General features: G+C 43.9%; 1 protein-coding gene across 3 annotated transcripts in view; it reads left to right on the top strand.

Annotated features, from left to right (window-relative positions):
• The window catches only part of immp2l (inner mitochondrial membrane peptidase subunit 2), a 199,879-nt gene that overhangs the window by 24,532 nt on the left and 155,260 nt on the right, over positions 1 to 20,087 (top strand). For all 3 annotated transcript variants that reach the window (XM_085280974.1, XM_085280976.1, XM_085280977.1), the window contains one exon: positions 13,220 to 13,323. In XM_085280974.1, the coding sequence (XP_085137100.1) occupies positions 13,220 to 13,323 (104 nt within the window). The remainder of the gene's footprint in view (positions 1 to 13,219; positions 13,324 to 20,087) is intronic.

The raw sequence follows: 20,087 nt of genomic DNA, 5'->3' as shown, positions 1-20,087 counted from the left end.
AGCTTCAGGAACGGCATTCCCAAAAGCCAAAAGTTTGTGGAGCACAGGAGGAAAACCAACCAACTAAATGACTCTACCAGTCCGTCCAAGAAGAGCGGCCAAATATCAGCCAGCAAGCTGGAAGCTTGTTGTTGGATCCCAAAAGCATCTGGCAGAGATGTAAGTGGCTAAGAGGCATTTAACCAAATATCAGGGGTGTATGTATATATTTGAGCCTGTGTGTATACTTGTGTGTTTGTGTGGATTGGTTCTGGTTTATCAAAGCCATTGGAGATGTATGCTGTACAATCATTCCACACTGGAAAAAGACCAGTTGATGTCAGAAGAAATGAGCCAGTTCCAGGATTGATGAGTTTCTCTGAGTTAATGTTACGCAGTAGTGTGGAACGTCTTTCAGAGCTAAACTCAGGGAGTCCAAAGGATTTTAGCGAACAATGAAAGAGATTTTTTCCTTCTTCATTCACACATGCTCTGCTGAGCTTCTGTAGTGCACCGCATCACATTTCGTGGGAGAAACAAAGACAGAACTTTAAGTCACGACCTGCTTCCCTGCTTGGCAAAGAGGGAAGTATTATATTTAAAGGTTGCAGACAGTGCGGGTGGCTGCAAACATCAGCGTTCACAGATGCAGGCCTCTTCATCCAAACCGTAAATAAAGCTGCTCTCCTCTCACATGAGGAGTCTGCTGGGTTTTGACCGACTTGTTTCCTGTCGTGCAGCTCATTATCCCTGACATGTGTTGCATTATACATAAAACAATCTGCTGTCTATTTTTAATGAGCATGAATTTTAAAGCTGTGTGTCGCTCTTCGCTGCGTGTTGTAGAGTCTTGTAGCTGCTTTCGCCCGGGTCGTGACAGCGACCTGAGAATCCAATCAAATCTTAAAGCATCAGAGAGAACAGAGCTCCTGCTCTGCTTTGGGCTTTAATCTGTTGACGTCATGCTTTGATCCATTGGGAATTTGTCTCTGTGAAGCCTCAGCGAGGAACAAGAAGGAAAGAAATGGAACAAAAAGTACTTATTCCCTGGATAAGTAGAGAGAACGTTACAATGACCTGAGCAGTAAAATCATACACTGCAGGCTGCTTTGGTATGGAGTGTATTCGTCTGCAGACTTTCTAATGGCCAGCAGGGGGCGAAAAGAAGTTTGGTTGTGTAGAAGCCAGCTATCTGTTTGTATCATATCTATGTAATAGACTCCGATTTGTTCACACACTGAGGTTAATTATGGAGTTCCACAGGGTTCAGTGCTAGGACCAAGTCTGTTTACATTATACATGCTTCCCTTAGGCAGCATCATTAGAAGACATAGCATACATAGTCACTGCATACACTTTTTCTGACGACATAAAGCAAAGAGGAAAACCAGCCCAAAGAGAGCAGTCGTCATGGTGAGTCTACTGTAGAAACATGAACAGGTAGGACAGAAGCTCATCCCTTCGTTACCTGTTGAGGTTCAGCAGCTGCTCACTTCATCACGGTGCTGGTCTGGGGTCAGCATTTACCCAGCTTTAACATCACTCTTGGCTAGCTTAGCGTTAGCATGCTGTCTGCATGTGCTTGCAAAGAGCTGAAGTTGTGTTAGCAGTGTAATGCAGCTGTGTCTGTCCTGGAGCAGTCTGCACTTTACCGTCGCGCTCTCGTCCTTTTGTGCAATTAAAAATAAAAGAACCACTTTTTGATTCCATCCCTACAGATGACACCCAGCTCTATCTGTCCATGAAGCCAGATAACACACACCACTGAGTTAAACTGCAGGAATGTCTTAAAGACAAAGACCTGGATGGCTGCTAACTTTCTGCTTCTTAATTCAGATCAAACTGAGGTTATTGTATTTGATGATGATTTACTTCAGAAACTTAAACAGGCACAACTGATGCTGCAGCCTGACTGCTCATCCATTTGTTACCTGTTGAAGTTCAGGGTCTGGCTGCTGGGCTGGGGTCGGCCTTCACTCTGGGTCTTAGCTAGCTGGCTAGCTTAGTGTTAGCATGCTGTCTGTGCAGATGCTTGCAAAGAGCTGAAGTTGTGTTAGCAGTATAACTGGAAGTCCTGGATTTCTGTCCGTTATGGTGTCGTGTGATACAAGTGGTGGTGACTGTTTACCCAGTTTTAGCTGTGGGACAGACGGCCTCACATCTGACTCTAAAATGTTTTGGTATACCGAGGAGTTCATGGTCCTTTCAGTGACTGCACCGAGCCCAAAGCACCATCCCTCCACCATTGTGATGATAACTGTTTCATTTCCTCCAAACGTGCAGCTGTTCATGCCGCTGTTTGTTCCAGAAGTCTTGTGGTTTCTTCATTAATTTGTTCTTTTTAGAGAGAAGCAAGCCATACTTGTTCAGTCTTCTTCTATTTGTACGCTCATGAACTTTAACCTTTAACATGCTAACTGAGTTAGAGTCTGAGATGGAGCTCTTGGGTCTCTCTGCAGGTTCACTGAGCACTGCATGATTTGAAGTTGGGTAGACTTGCTAGAACCTCAATTCCTGGAATGATTCTAGCATTGTGCTAACAATCCAGAATGATATTGGCCTTTAAGGTTTGACACAGAAGTTGCAGGGTAGTTTCTCTGAAGCCTCAAAAAGGCTAAATGAAACTAATATAGTCAAAAAAGTCCAATCCATGTGTTTCCAAAGCTGTCTAGTTTCATAGCTACCCTGTGTAGGACCAATATGCCATATATTCTGGATAAATGTAGACTTTCTATGAACCAAAAAAAATGGTTGTCTGAGAAATCCATGTCAAACCACTCGGCTCCATTCGCTCCAGCAGAAAATGTTTGCCTTCTGGTTGAATTCAGATGCTATAATGACATTTTACTGGTAAGATACAAGGGAGTAACGATACAAAAACTCGGCCGCAGAATGAAATGTCAGCGCTCGACTGCCGTGGAGTCTTAATGTGGCCGAGCTCCGTGATTCGTCGGTCAGGTCACGAGAGTTTGTTTGGTGAGTGAGGATGAGCGGCTGTGTCCCCGCTGCTCTGCGTTTACTGCAGAGCATGGCTCGCTCCTTCTTTTCACGACTATTGCATGAATTTCCCAGAGGAACCCACCCGAGGGATCAATGAAGTTTCATCTAATCTACTTTCACATCATTGTCATAAAATCACGTAGTTAAAGCCGTTTCTTTTCTTTTCTTTAGCCTCGCTGGTTAGCAGGACTCACTTCAGAAGTGAAGTTGCAGACAAAGTGATTTCATTGATCCTGCTGTTACAATGAAAGTGACCACCCACCCACCTACAGTGCCCTCACCAATCACAGCATTACGGCGCTCCACACAGACAAAATGCTCTATAACACCTTATTAAAGAACACAAATGAGAGTCAAAGATGTTAAACCAGCCTACAAGAAGTCCCAATGCCATCGAGCATGCACCTTGATGCTGGGACAAGCTCAATTTGTGGAGCCACCACTCTGCAACCCACATGATCCAAAGATTCTTCTAACAGCACCCCAGAGCATGTCTGCACAATGTTCGGCCGTGACAGTGAGAGCAGTGAGTCTGCTGAGTCTGCAGGAAACATTTCCCTGAAGTCAAACGGCTGAATGTTTAGAAAAAGACTTCTGCAGCAGCCTCGTCGCAGAGCACTGAGAGGCCGAGGCTCTGGAAAGCACACAGAGCGAGTGGTGTGTGTGTGTGTGTGTGTGTGTGTGTCATAAACCCGTATACACTGTTGCAGTGTGAGGACCTGTCTTGTGCACCTGCTCCCTGTAGCAGTGGCTGAGTGTTCAGGCGTGTTTGAAGGTGAGAGCTGGGTTAGGATTATGTTATTAATGGCTGTATTTAATCTTGAACTAAGTCAACAGGAAATTAATTCCAGTCAGTGCGAGGTGTAGTCTCAGATTGTTTCATCCTTTCTGCGCTGCTTGGATTGTTGTCATGGAAACAGTGCTTTCCAGCCTCCTGAGTACGTTTGTGATCGTGTCCTGCTCGACTTCTTAATTTACGATGAAGAAAAAAGCAACAGTGTAAAACCAAAGACTGAATTTTCTCTCCATGAAGCCTGAAAGGTCGAGCGCAGGGTTTGCCCGAGTTGCTGGGAGCACCTCAGGTTTCTGTCATTGCAAACGCAGTTTCACGTCTCACCTCAGCTGTTTGTTTTCTTATTGTTTTATTTATTAGAAAAGAGATCAAACAAAGAACAAACGATAAAAAGAAAATTGTACTAATCAGTCAGTTTCCCTGAGACCACATCAATTATTTAGTCAAAGAAACAAACACACCTGAGCTGCTGGTATTGCAGGTAAAGTCTTCGTCTTTCCCTGATTAGCACTCTGCTCGCAAAAACAGCAAAAAATCAGACAATTTAAAAGCCACTTTACAGATACATAGTTACAGATACATAGTTACTAGGGGTGCAACGATACACAAAATTCACGGTTCGGTTCGATACTTTGGTGTCACGGTTCGATATTTTTTCGATACAAAAAAAATGTTCATGCATTTTTTATTTGTCATTTATTAAAATTATAAATATATATTTTAACTCAAAAGTACAGTTTTTAAATTTAACCCTAACCCTTGTGCGTGTTTTTTATTTTGACAGCGAATGCGCACCTGCGGACCACTTATGTGCAGCCCTGGTTATTTAGCTCGTCATATTGCAGCCACAGAAATTATTTTGTCCATGAAACCATAAAGCTGCACTTTCTTTTTGCCTTATAGTCTGATTTGTCATAACTTCTCTGTTTTGTGGTAAACTTTTCTTTGGCTGTCACTTCTTCACCCTGACCTGTCTTATTTGGCTCAGCAGAACTGAAATGCTTTTACACTCACTCACATAAGCTCAACGATTCTCTGCACGATCAACCTCTCACATGTTTAAGCTGCGGGAGATTTCACTTGTCATGTTTGCATAGTAAGCTAACGATTAATAAGACGATGTCAGAGGAATTGGTGCACAAATTATCATCACTCACAGATCAGTGCTGTCGCTCTCTATACACAGTTCGCACGATTGCAAAGTGAAAGCAAAAAAACAAGCGCAAATTCAAACGCGATTTCAATATGTCACATATTGACAGTGGCTCACCGATGCCAATGACATAATTACCCAGCTACATTTCTGAAAGAATGCAAAAGCATTGACATATATTTTTCCTACAATAGCCCGACGGGCAGGGAAGAGATAGATTTTGGTAGCCCGACTGAAAAAATCGCTAGCTCCGGGACGTCGGGCTAGCGATATTGCAAGCCCTGTATCTGATTGAGGAATCACTCATCTTTGGAAAAGAGAGTTTATTACAGAGAAATGTCTCTTTCCAAAATAAAAGCTATACTATCCGCTTCTTCTGGGCTATATTCTCAGCAGCATAAGGAGAATCATTACGTTAACGAGCTAACTGCGCTAACACACTAGTTCACACCAATGTAATTGAGCATTGCATGGCACATCCAACATACTGTTTTACTTTAGTCCATGACTCGCTTACCTTCAGGGTCATACGTCACATGGAAACCAAAATAATTCCAAACGCCAGATCTGAATGAGGGTGGGGGAGGTCCATGTTGCAAGGAGAGCTTAACTTCTGTCTCGCTAGCTTGCCCTGCGCTCTTCCTTCTGACGATGCTGTCTGTGTTGAGCGCTCAGTGGATCTGTGCTCGACAGTGCAGCCTAGGCGGAGTAGTCGAACGCAGATCCACTGAGCGCTCAACACAGACAGCATCGTCAGAAGGAAAGTTGATAAAATAAATTACAAAGTTTGTATTGTTCGATACATATGCGTACCGAACCGAAAGCACTGTATCGAACGGTTCAATATCGATACGAATATCGTTGCACCCCTAATAGTTACAGATACATAGTTACAGATACATAGTTAGCTTACAGAGTTTTATCACAGGTGTATCGAAGAGTCGGGGTACACCTGTCACTTAACTAAAGTCCACAGTAACTACATACATAGCAAAAAATAGAAAATCATTTGTTTGTTTTTTAGACATATTTCTAGTTACAGAATAGATTTCAGAGGTTTGTCCCTCAAAACTGTAAATGCAAAAAAGTTGCACAAAATAGTTTACAGGAAATTTATTTGGAGTGTCTTTGTAGTTTCATTTTTGAGATATTTTTTTATAAACTTTCAGAATAACGAAAATAAATATTATTTGAAAAAAAACAGCATCAAAATAAACTATTTCCAACAGTGAAATTTAAGTTTAAGCCTCCCAGAAATTTTACAGAAAGACATAAAGTCAAACACGACTTTCAAAAACACCAGTAAACCTTTGAAAGGTCCTGCAGGGAGAAAACTACATTTCCCACAGAAAATGGCGTCACTTCCAGTTTTCGAAGGTAATAGCGGCCACGCCAGTTTGCGCCGACGTTTATTCGATTGTAGGAAGTGATATGAACAGCTGATCAAAGCGTGTTTCTGGATTTTAATGGTTTTGCTGTTGCCAACGCTTTTTATGCGATTTTTGCAAAAAGCCGTTTGTGGATGAGACCGTGACCTACGACAAGTTGAATGTGTGTTACGTAAGAACAACTCCTTGTTATTGCGCTATCTTACGTGGTTGCAATTTTACTGGCATTTAAAAATAGTTACACAAAACAGAGCGTGCATGCTCCGATGGGCTTAAAAAGATGTGCTGGTGACATTAATAAGTTAACTTCCACAGTCTGTATTATTATTAACATTTTTATAGCTTTCCTTTGTGGTCTTAAATAATCTTAAATAATCATATAAACATCCTTTGGTTTCAGGCTTGTTTCACACTACAAGCATCATTGGTGTCATCATGCTACAGCTTTCACTCACACTCACACACACACACACACACACACACACACACACACACACACACGTGTGTTGTTGTTTTTGGATCCAGAGAATATGCAGGTCACAGCTTTACTTCCTCCAGACTGACTTTGTGTTTCACTGCGACAGCACTCTTATCAGCAGAGTGAAATGTTTGGGGTGAAGGTCTCAACACTCTGAGCTGCTCTCTAAGTTTTCTAATAGTCAAACCAGTAAACCTGGACACTGTCCCATTAAAAGTTTGTGTTCAGCACTTTGGAACAAACCGAAAGTCTCAAAGTGCCCGGGGACCTGAGAGGCTCGATCACAAGGCTGAAGTAGATCAGACAGGTAGTCTTTTTTTAAGACAATAAAGAACTTTAAAGAAAAGTAAAAGGATTTTAAAATCAATACATAACCTGACAGGTAACCAGAGAAAACAGGAGTGATGGGCAGGAGTGAAGGTGTCATCAATCATCCCACACATGGGAGCAAGCATCAGGGATTCGGGTTTCTTGCACCTGCATGAGTGTGACGGACTACAAACGCTGTGTCGGCGGTCGCGCTCCTCCTGAAGAAAGACTTCAGCCAGAACATGGTATACCGTCTTTAGACGTCAACGAGCTGTCTGACTTCCTCTTTAGTCTCGTAAATCCTCTTTTTCGCGGATGCCTGCAGGGTAAAAATTATCCTAACACCTGTGAGAACAGCCGCACTGATCATTTTAACTCGAGCTCAATAAATTTGGACCATTTCTAACTACCAGTGATGTCTCAGAGTGAGTTGGATTATGGGAATGCAGTTCAGATCAAGTCACAACAGCAGCCGCCTCAAAGTGCTTTACATGTTTACGTAAAGACCCTACAGTAATGTGGACAACACCCCAGCAATTAGACCACCCCAATAAACCTCCGACAGAACCAGGCTCGGTGAGGCGAGGGAGACGGGGAAATGCTTCCAGTAAAATACTTGAACCTTCATTTGTGACGTTTTTATTGGAAGAGTCCGCGTGCCGTGCAGACCGGGCGGCGTACAGCGGTGACCTTTGCTTAAAGACGTTCCCCGCAGTGTTTTGTACTTTGCAGCTATTTTTAGACTTTAAAATACAGGCATGTGTGTCCTCTAGACTTTGCAACATGCATTTTTAATGATAAACCCACAGGTGGTTTCTGCAGGGTCCAGGAGGTAATTTCCCTTTTACAGAGGTAACTGCATCGTAACAGGCAGCAGTGCGTCTGTGTTCTGGTTCCGGGTCAGTCCCAGATCAATCAGCTGCAGTCTTTCTGGGAAAGCAGAGTCACTGCAGCACTTTCACAATCAGTGCATCATTATTATTGTGAATATAAATGTGGCTGAAGCTGGTGAAGTATCCGTCTCTAGCTGATAAATCGAACTTACCGGCTAACAGCGTTCATATTTGTTTTGGGTCTGACAGGAAAGTGATATTCTATCAATTACCCGGCAGGCGTGAAATGGCCTGCGCACGCACTGTTAAATGAAAGAGTCGCCGTGCGTCATGTTGCATGCTGGTGTGATTGGGCTTCGTCACGCATGGATCCTTTGATGAAGTGACATGAACAGAGTTGTAAGAGTAATGATTTTGTTGTTTGTAGTGGTGTCAGACAAGCGAGGGGGGGGTCATCGGCGAGCGTGTGAAGAGCTGTCTCAGAGGACACGGGTATGCCCAGCTACAACACGGCGAGATGAAATGCTTGGTTTAGAGACAGCCCAGCTGACTGTAAACTAACCACGTGGGATCTGTCTTTACTCTCAAACATAATTTCTTCAATCCAAAATATTGGAAACTTATTTGTTGGCACGATTTATCACCCAAACAATTTTTGGCTGCTTTTGGCACTCGTGGCTCCGTTACCCCTCTGAACGATGCTGTGCGGTCCAGATGTGACTCGACAGTCATGACCTGGTCAGTCTTGATGTGGGTTAGGGCTGGTGTTGTGTGAGCCAGATGTGGCATGAAGCTCTTATTGTCTTGTCATTCAGGCTGACAGATCATCCCCCTAAAGTGCAGATTCCCTGACCAGTTGCGAGTAGTTGGCCGCCCAGGTGATTTGTAAAACCCAGTTCATGAAGACTGGCGAGTGACGCCCTGGCAGCAGCCAGTTGCTGGGGAAGGTTTGTGCCCAGTTTGTGAGTGGTTTCTGGAGACGGCTGACTGCAAAAAGGTTCGTGGTTCTTCGTCTAAAACCAGAACGGCCCCGTTTTTACAGATCTACAAGCTTTCCAAAGATGCATAAGGCCAAAGCTGACAGCTCTGACTTCTTCTTAAATGAAACTTTTGTGCTGCTTTCTGATGTTTCTTTACTCTTGGTTTGGGTTGTTGTCATTTAGGCACAAGCTGCTTCCTTAGGCTCACAGATACTCGTGGTTTAGGGTAAAACCTCAACCTTACAGAGACAGTTTAGGAGCCACATCTTAGCTCCAGCATATAAAGTTGGGCAGCTCACCAGTGGCTGGCTCTGAAATGTGAAATAATAAGAAGACCTGAATCACAGCCATTGTTCACAGCTGTGAAACTTGATTTTCATGCTTTATTGGACTAAACCGAAACAATGGCTGCCTGGAAGGTAGGAGATCGATCCGAGAACACGTTATTTCCTCCGTCTAATGGGCTTAAATATGAAACCACTAATGCATGTTCCCCTTTAAAGCCTGATATTAAACTTTCTGGCTTTACATAGCAGTTACATTTTCAATTAAGACCCAACTACTGAAATCCAGCAGCTGCACCAAGTAAAGAGCTGACACACGAAGTTTTCTTATATAGGTTTTGTTTTACATTTGGCGTCAGGGTTATATGTGGTATTTCTTCAGATGAAGTTTAATTCTAAACTCGCTGCATTTGTTTTGGGAGAAAATGTCCCCGAAGGTGCCGTATGCAGAGTTCTGCCATCCATAAATCAGCAGCACATATAGTTCAGTACATTGCTATAATAACCATAAGGGAACTCATTAAGCTGGGGTGATAATTCAAAGTAAAACCGAGTCATCGGGGTGTGGGGAGGCTGAGCAGAAGATTAAAGAAACAGGGACCGATGCAGGGAGGTTGAAACTGGGTTTTAATTGTTACAAAATTATATGTATGATAGTCATTAGTGGCAACATTCAAGTTTTCTATGATGCAGGTGTTACCTTAACATGTAAATGCACAGACTGTAAATAATTTTAATGTTTGCTGAAATTGTCCCAAGGATTGATCATTGATCCAAGGTCCTACCCTCACCTAGTACCATTACCCCTGTATAGTTGAACTGGGCTTCCTCTGAAGGGACTTGGCTTTAGAGCTGGGGTGGGAGTTCAGAGCAAACCCTCTGCTCCTCCACATTCAAAGGAGCCAACTGAGATGCTTCAGCATCTCCTGGACTCTAGATGACGTGTTCAAGAATGCTCTGGCAGGTGACCCTGGAGTAGGAATAGGACACGCCGGAAGAGGTCAAGCAGGCATCCGGGGGGAGGAGGCTTGGCTTTCTCTGCTTTGACCGCTGACTGTGACGCATGATAAACATCAGATAATAGATTAATAGGTGGACAAATGTTGGATTAACACAATTATGAAGGTGAATATCAGGGCTGCCACGATTAGTCGACTAGTCACGATTACATCGACTATCAGAATCGTCGACGACTGATTTAATAGTCGACGCGTCGTTTGAAGCTTTGTAAGATCACAAAAGACGCAGGAATAAGTAGCAGGATTTAAGAGTGTAATAACGGACTGAAACAGAAGCTGGCAGCACTGCATGTACAAGGATACCAGCTGCCATTAAACCCCGAAGAAGAAGAAGAAGCAGCGTCCCAGAATTCATAGCGCAGCTTCCAACAATGGTGGCAGCTAGTTAGTTTTAATATTACTCTTATTATTCTTTCTGGGTCACAAAATAAACGTTTAACATATTTTTAGGCGAGAATGTAGCTGTGTAAACCTCAAATATCTGCTCAGTTTATCAAGACACCGCATATTTTCAAAAGCGCTCCGACATTTTCGGAGACGTCTGTTACCCACTAGCTCGATAGCGAGCCGGGGGCTAGGCTCACTAGAGCCGTGAGAACACCGGACTCCCCACCGCCGTCTTTCGCTACTCAGGTTAAACATGATATATAAGTCACTTAGATAACTTAAAAATGTTATTGTTTGGCTTTTTCAGTATTTTATTTGTTCCTGAGTAAATCGGTTTGGCTGAGATTAAAGTTATAGTTTTTACACAGCTGAATAAACGTCAAGCAGACAGCTGATTATCAGAAGTGTGAGATGCTGGAGAATTTACTCCGGTGTCCTGTTATATTTTAGAAAGCAAGGAGTTCATTAAACTTCACCGAAACAATCTGCAAATTTCATTAAAATTTAACAAACTATCATCTTGTCTTTATTTTTAGTTAGAACATACCTTAAACACTTAAAGCTGTAAGCTAATGATAGTTATATAAGAGCAGATGCTGCTGGTGCAATAAGCTGTACGTTTTATGTCCAATGGATGATGATCTGATTAGTCGACTAATCGCAAAAATAATTGGTGACTAGTCGACTATCAAAATAATCGTTTGTGGCAGCCCTAGTGAAGATGCTGCAGAGGATGGAGATGTGCTGTTTGGTGCCATCCATGAAGCAGATGATTTACAGGCAGTATGAGAATAATGAAACTATCTCAGACAGTATACCAACGACCTTAAACCCCTACATGGAGTCTGTAGGTCTGGTGTCTTTCTGCTCTTATTGCTTAGAGCTGACCCTGAACTGTTAACAGTGCCCAGCCTTCAGATGAGAAAACCTTTTTATGTAGGTAACCCCCTGACACTGACCTCTGGGTAAACGTTAACATTTTAATCTGAATAAAGATTTAGCAAACACATCTATAATTGTGTTACCGGGTGAATATTGAGGAGGAACGGCCTCATGGGGGTCAATGTTGGGATTCTGTAGGGGGTGTGTGGATATCGCCAGTTGTTAAAGCAAACCAAATAAAAGTTTTGCCCTGCGTAAACATCACGTTTCTCGCCAACGGATGTGTGTCTCCCTTTCTATTTACCGGTTGTGCTGATGTATTGTGTGAGAGCACGGTGCCTGCTGTTTACTCTGCGGGAGACCAGATAATTTCTGTAGATAATGCACACTGCTGTGCAAAAAGTTTATATGCATCTGATGCTCAGATTCCTATCTGTCGGGGACGCGTGGGATCATCTCGGATGCATTGTGCAGCACAACAATGAGCCCCAACATTCATCCAGAGTGATAAAGGACTATCATCAAGCAGAGAAGAACAAGCAGTCCTGGAACAGATGGTGTGGACCCCACAAAGCCCCCGATCTCAGCATCGTGGAGTCATTCTGGGATTGCAGAAAGAGATGGGGGAAAGTTTAGATGTTACTGCCAACTCGTATGGAAAAGGGAAAACTTTCCCTCGAACAGTGAATGCGTATACATCATGTAAAAGACTAACAGGACTCTCACGTGTCATATGGACTTTTTCATGCGGTTGCTGTGACAGCCCTTGTCCAGTCTCTGGATCCAACCATGGAGGAGTTTTCAGTAGGAGAGTCTACAGTTCTCAAACCCACGCATGGTCCATTAGCTCCAGTGTGTGAGCAGCTGAATGCTGCTTGTTTCTTTGGACTGCACAGAGTCCTGAGTTCGCGCCCTGGGCTCGGACTATCAGTGCAGAGCCGGCGCCCGTGGGAGAACCTTATGCAGAAATGACCCGGACCATGTTGATGCCATCTCTCACCTGCGCAGTGTACATCTAAAAGCAACCCAACCTCACCAGGCTTGGCTCCCTGTGTGCTCGTCTTCTCCCACAAAGTGACGTTCTGGTCAAGTTAAACTAAAATCATAAACCAGCGGTCCCCAATCTTTTTTGCGCGACACACCGGTCCTACGATATTTTCACAGACTGGCCTTTAAGGGGTCGCAGATAAATACAGCAAAATAAAACCAGTACCAGTACAAAAAAAAGAAAATGTATTCATAACACACGGGAAAAGACCCAGGGAAACTGAGGTAACGATAAAAGTGATAAAAAATAACGGTAAAAACGCTGAAAACCATAAATTTCACACCCGAACCTCAACTCTCGCGGCCTGCTACCGAACGACTCGAGGTTGGGGACCGCTGTCACAAACCATACCTGATTTTTAATTCGGCTGCTCTCCCTCCAATCTAGTCTTCTTGTTCGGCGGCTACTTTTCAACGGCTTCCTGTTCTGACCATAGATCTCAAAATTGCACCGAAGACAAAGACTGGCTTCTGAACGTGAGAGATTTTTGGCCACACCCACAAACTGTTGTCTTGCTATCAGCCAGATTTGAGCTGTTTTCCCAGTCAGTTTAGTGCTACCCCAGGAGAAGACCATAAGAACGGAGATTATTTTTAACTAATAGGTTCCTGTCATTGCAAAGATTGTACACATAACATCTATGAACAGTGATTTTCTATAAACTGTGTTTGTGGTTCTGTGTTCAGCCATTCCTCAACCCAGAGGGGGGGTCCAAGTGTGACGTCGTCCTGCTGAATCGTTGGAGTGTGAGAAACTACCAGGTCCAACGAGGTGACATCGTGTCTGTTGTGTGAGTAAATAAACCAAACGACACACGTGTGCATGAAATGGTTGTTTTGTTGAGAAATTATCGGACGGTGATGATGTAAACAAAACCCCCGGTGCGTCTTTCACTCACGTTTCACGTGTACGTTTGTTTTTGTGTGGACGAGTCTCAGAAGTCGCTCTACGGCTACACAGCTAAGCTGCTGGGTTTGTGTTGATGCAGAAACCTTTTCACAGCCTCATATTCAACACCATCACTGAGTATAAAGACGTGTTTGAACAAAATACCTGCAAGAAAAGGACAACAAAAAACCAGCGTGTCAGAATGATCTGAAAGTGACAGATAACAAATATCTGCTGGAGAAATCAAACGAAGCCACGAAACGCTGTGATTAACAGCGGCTGCGGTATTTTAAAAAGTTTGCTAGCTCTGATGGGGAACGTGTTCCCAACATTTGTTTTGTTGTGTGTCTCTCTGTAGATGGCGGCTGCTTTGGAAAGCTTAGCGCAGCGAGAACAATAGGAGCGCTCTTTATCTGACATTTCACGGGTACAAGGAGATGAGTCACTTATAAAACTAATATAATTTTTTTATCAAAGCTGAGCCGTTGGTCTAACAGTTGGATTATAGCTGTGATAACACACTGCAGCCTCAAAGTCAGAAACACATTAAAGCAGGGATGTATGCACGTTTTCTTCCAGTGTTTTCCTTTTGTTAAACGGACACTCGGTCCGTTAAAAGGATTTCTGGAAGTGACTTTTAAGTTTTAACTAGAAACTAAGTATGTTCCTCCCGGTTTGGAGGCTAAATCACTTTTGATGATTTTGCTATTGATCCATCCGTCTAAGATCTGGACAAAGGAAGGATTGTAAGTCTGCTAACTCGGGGAGTGGTGAGTTTTGCATTTATATGGATTTTTTGCGTATTCTGTGTGCAGGCAAACGATGGCCACCGCACTGTGGTGCATAAGATAAGATAAGATGAACTAATACCACAGTGCGGTCTATGAGTCTTTTGCCCAAGGTAGAATATTAATTAGAGCTCCTCTAAGTCTCGAAATTCTTGACTCCATGAACATTGAATAAAACAACAAGGATGCTCGTGGTTCGAGTTTGGACTCTTCGACTGAAAACTGTGACTCGGCCGGACGCCCCGGTCTCGTCTCCAGGTAAGTCAGATTCCCACATCCGCTTCGTGCGCGGCGGATTCTGCTCCGAGTGAACCAAACATAACAAACAGCGAGTGTGGTCCATCGAAAGAGCACCGATGCACACAGAGCCTTCGCTGCTCATTAGACAAATCTCGCTGGAGAATCACAAGTTTGAGTTTTTGCATCCGAGTGCAGCCGGAATGTCTCAGCCGTCCGTCCTCAGTCCCAGACGTCCGCCGCTCCATCGATGTTCCTGTGAGCGTCACACACACTGATTCAACCTGTTCAAACTGGAGAAGCTGCAGTCCCTCCAGCTGCTCCGAGACCCACAAAACTGAGATTTCACAATGAAATTGACAGATTTAACAGCCTTTTCCAGCTGTTTGATGGCGTGACGATGATTCTGTCATTTTCCCCCTAATTTTTTGTTATTTGAGGCAATCTGTGACAGGAGGCAGGAAGACGAGTCCTCCTCTGTGATTTTGCCCAGATGGCAGCTCCTCTCTGCTCAAGAGTCGGCGCTTTTGTAGGAAAAGATGTTTCTAAAAGTGTGTTCCTGTCGGTGCACGGAGCACAGCAGCTCCGAACCGTAATTTAGCCTAATCTGAGTCTGAGAGCTGCTCACTTTGAGCCCCTATATTGTAGCTGAATGCATAAAGAGGCCTCTTTCTGGAGGAGGGGAGGCAGAGCAGCATCACACAGCTGCACAGCCATATACAGATGGAAAGGGAAATGGGGACACTGGTCGTGTAAAGTTCACCTGAGTGCAGAATCTCTCTGACATTTAGACTCGATCTGCTGTTTTTGTGGCGTTATCAGCTCAGTGCACCTCAGCCCTCCTCCCGTCTCTGCCTTTTTCTCTGTTTGTCTTCCAATCTTAAATCACCACCCGTTTACGTGGCAGCCCTTTGAAGAAGAGGGGGATCTTTCCTCAAAGCAGCAGATAGCGAGTCCTCCACATGTGAAAGTGATCTGTATCGCCTCACCTCATCACTGGGGATTGTGTTCAAATCTCTCGTAAAGCCGCGTCTATCATCCTGCGAGGCCGCCTCGGATTTAAATTTCAAACGTGCGACTACGCTGCGGGCGAGGCCGACTCGGGCTTGTAATTGGCACTCGTTTTAAGGAAGATCGTTCGGGGGAATGTGCCGGTCCGTAGAGTAAAGTCTTATTTACGCTGGTTGGCACGTGCTGGAGAAGGAAAGCGATTGCGTCCCTTTCTTTCTGGAGAGCTCGGCGCTTCCGTGGCTGTTTGTTTGGTGAAGACCAAACCTGATTGATTTTACGTTCGACCATTTTCCTCTGAGCGGCCTTGGAACAGATTGGTGCAAAACATCATTTTCTCCAGGACGGGGAGGAAATGTTTCAGGCGGGTTATAAATCTGCACCACGAACGACGTATGGAGTCCCGTGCTCCTGCGCTCCTTTTGTTTTGCAGGGTTTGAAAGCTTTAATGACGGCTATCCTGGATCGTCGGGTAACGTGGTGAGATGAGCCCCAACCCAAAGTTAGTTAGATGTGAACTTTTCCACCACTTCTCCAGACTTTTGTCTCAGAGGCAAAGCGACGTTCAATCAGGTTCAGCAGCCTGGAGAAGTGCCAGGAAAGCACCGAAAATTCATCCCAGTACTGTCATCTGTGAACTGGGTGTTACACTGGTGAGAAGAGTCACTTTTACCAACTCCCAGCTCCTCCTGTTACATTTCAGAGGGGATCTACTCCACCTTTCCTTATTTTCTGTCAAACACATCCTGTTCCAAAGCTGGATGAGTGGGAGAGATGTGGTCAGAAGACCCACCCACCTGCTGGTCAGGCCTTCTGTTTATGAGGGGAAGCCAATCATAAAGACAAGTTGGTGTAAAGAGAGAGCAGCTTCGACAGCTCATGTCAAATGGAGGATAAACTGAGGGGCTGTGAGACCCTGTGTGAGGTAAATAATGATTATGAACTTTAATAAGTTACAGTTTTGTGATGTGCTGGGTTCATGTTGTAAAGGGGACAGTCGAACAGCGGCAGACTGACGTCCTTTTTGTAAAGAGTCGTCTGCGTTGCCAACTGGAGACACGCAGAGAAACGAAACCTGAAATAATTCGATTCAACTTTATTTATACAGTTGAATCGGTCAACAGTAGGGATGGGTATTGATAAGATTTTAACGATTCCGATTCCATTTTCGATTCTGTTTAACGATTCGATTCTTTATCGATTCTCTTATCGATTCTTTTTTTTTTTTTTTTAAAAAAAGGAGAACACTAAGGTCGATTAGCTCAGAGCTTTGTTTTATATCTTCTCTTTGAACAAGATAGAAATTTAGGAGTAACATGGCCTTACAAACCCAACAGTGAGATCTTGAGAGATCCAGCCTACGGCTCTTCAATGGGGTGTCACAGGGTCCCCAGGAAAAAAAATTGTAAATGTAAAAATAATAAAATAAATATTCTTGTGAGACATCACATATTGACGGGGTCGGGTTATGTTAAAAAGTATAAATTGTTATACTTTGTTCATTGGTTCAAAGGTACCCCACACTTCTTTTTTTGTTTGCTTGTTTGTTCTGTTGTATTTTTCATTTGAACTGTTACTCTGCCAGAGTACTCATATTTACAAGATGGCATTGAACGCCCCATTGGTGTATCAGGAAAACTATTTTGTACGTATGTTCCTTGAAGGGGATTGAAGTCGTTCTTTTTTCCACCGCAGCGAAGGGCTAGGAGTAGGAGAGGAGCTGCTGTATGTTTTTGTTATCGAATCGATCTGATTGTGAAATAAAGCATATGCAGTGAGAAAGCAACTCCAGGAGTCATCCCTGCCTTAAAGCTGCAACATTCTTCTGTAGCAATAACAAAGTATAACATAAATTGTTCTGTGGCAATTACACAAGAATATCCAGTAATGTCCCTGCCTACAATTAAACACATTCACTTACCAAAAATCGGGGGCATCTGCTGTGGCAAATGGGTGCAAGCCTTTGACCACAAACTTAGACACTGCTCGGTGACATTAGTCTATCCTGGCCTGAAAGGAGACGCTACCGGTAGACTGCAGCGAGAACTGCCAGCGAGCGCCAGCCAGACTCTGTCTGTCTCTCTCATCATGGTCACCTACATGTACAGTAATGGCAGGTCTTGTAATAAGGCAGATTGCGCTAACATAATATGCACTGTTAGTTGATTATTTACCTGCCGCATTAACGGGAGAGGACGTGCAAACGTTAGCGCTGCTGCTGGGTTGAGAGTCACGAGTCCGGAGCGGAATTAAAAACGCGTGTCATCGCGTGTTTTGTGAGCAAATGCTTTTGCATATTCGTAGTGTTTCCTCCCTTAAATGAAATATCTACTTTGCAAGTTGCCCTGTTGTCATCGGTTCTCATAAAGTATAATCAAACTTTTGAGCGTTTGAGCCGCTTAGGCGCCGTGTTTCCTGCCAGGTAAATGACGCTCCGCAACGTGGTGACGTCATTCGGGGCGACTGGAATCGATAAGGGAATCGTTTGCAAAAATGGCAAACGATTCCAAGGAATTGAAACAGTGGGAACCGGTTCTCAACAAGAACCGGGTTTTCGATACCCATCCCTAGTCAACAGTCGCCTCAAGGCGCTTTATATTGTACAGTAGATCGTACAATAACACACAGAGAAAACCCAACAATCATGTGACCCCCTATGAGCAAGCACTTTGGTGACAGTGGGAAGGAAAAACTCCCTTTTAACAGGAAGAAACCTCCAGCAGAACCAGGCTCAGGGAGGGGCGGGGCCATCTGCTGTGATTGGTTGGGGAGAGAGAAGGAAGACAGGATAAAGACATGCTGTGGAAGAGAGACAGAGGTTAATAACAGAGGTCTGTTAACACATAGTGAGTGAAGAAGAATCATGTCAAGTAACAGCTGGTCGGGTAACCGGTTTTATGACGACCTGTGTTCTGTAGTTTCCCTGAAATCACGTTGAGGTTTTATTCTTGGCTCGAGTTGGAGATCCTAATCACGAGTTCTTGGTTGAACGTTTCACTGTCGTTCTTGTTTTTCTAGCTCAGACTGGAAATAATCTAGTATTTCTAGTACTTTAACAAAACACTCAAATAATGAAGGAGAGGATGCTAAAATATATAAATGAAATGTAAGTACAGGTTATACTTGTTTAACGTTGGGCCTTTCCTAAACCTGATGTAGGTTTTTGGTGTCTGCAAGTCAGAATAAAACCCAAATATCACAAATATGAAGCAAGATACAAACTGATAAACTTGTGATTCATGCTGAACCTTAGAAACAGGGCTGTGAAGAAAGGATTTGGCCACATTCTGATTTCTTACTTTCATGTTGTTTCAGTTCATCGAACAAACTTTAAGACAAAAGATAACCAAGTAAATGCAACATGCAGAGTTCAATTTCACAATCCAGACCTGATCTCTGTCACACCTGCTGAAAAAAATAAAGTGAAGCAGGCGGAAAGATCTCAAACAGCAGCACATCACGCCGCGACCCAGTCAGTGACACCATCAGTCGGTCACAGAGACTTTTTAAGGCTCCAGAGAACCACAGTGAGAGCTGTTATCCACGCACGGAGGAAACCTGGAACGGGGCTGAGCCTTCCCACCTCCCCAACCTCTGATCGAAAAATACGAAGGTTTGGCAGCGGCCGAGTTGAAGTTGGACTGACTGAGGTCATGACAAAGAATCTCGGACGTGATATGAAGGAGTCACTGACGTTGTTAGGTTCAGGGGCAGGTCGCCTCTACATGGCTTTAACGCATCGTTCCTCCTCTTAATGTCCCGTGTGCCGAACTACCAGCTCGTGTGTTTCTGTCGTCGGCGCTGTCTGCCATGTTGGTTTTGATGCCCTGCGATGAGAGTGATTCTAGAGGCTACACCAGGCATGGGCGGACTACGGCCCGGGGGCCACGTCCGGCCCGTTAAACGTTTTGATCCGGCCCGCCAAACTTGAAAAAAAAATGTAATAAATTAACCTTGTTAATGTTTTATTTCCCCTGCAATTCTGATGTTTCCTCACTAGATGGCGCACTCTAGATATATTGGCTTTGTTGAGGTGAAGCGGCGTAGGCCTATTACTCCACGTTTGCACTTTACCCTGTGACCTACCGCCCCTCTATGAAGATGAGCGGACCCAAGAAAAGGAAAGTGGACAGAGAATGTCGAGTGTTCAAAAAGGAGTGGACAACTAAATATTTTTTCACTGAACACCGATCATCTGCTGTTTGCCTGATATGCCAAGAAACTGTGGCGGTTTTTAAAGAGTATAATATTAGCCGTCACTTTGCCACAAAGCACACAAATTATGCTAGCAAGCTCTCAACAAAAGAACGGGAATCTGCTGCTGAGAAGTTGGCAGCTAATTTGAAGGCTCAGCCAAGTTTTTTTTCACCGTCAAACTGCCATTCAAGAATCAAGTACCAAGGCCAGTTTTATGCTTTCATTCAAAATAGCAAAGGCCAGCAAACCACTGTCAGAGGGCGAGTTTTTAAAAGAATGTATGGTAGAGACAGCAGGTATTTTGTGCCCGGAGACCAAAGACAAATTTGAGAAAATCAGTTTATCACGGCGGACAGTGACTCGCCGTGTAGAACTAATAGATGAAGATATCACCAGCATATTAAACAAAAAGGCGAAGTCATTCACTTTTTATTCT

The sequence above is a fragment of the Mchenga conophoros genome, linkage group LG7 (genome assembly GCF_057382185.1).
Source record: "Mchenga conophoros isolate Kocher_MC1m ecotype Shallow Benthic linkage group LG7, M_conophoros_male_GT1.1, whole genome shotgun sequence".
NCBI classification, from domain to species: Eukaryota; Metazoa; Chordata; class Actinopteri; order Cichliformes; family Cichlidae; genus Mchenga; species Mchenga conophoros.
Note: the sequence above shows the minus strand (reverse complement) of the source record. Positions and strands in the feature narration are given on the sequence as shown.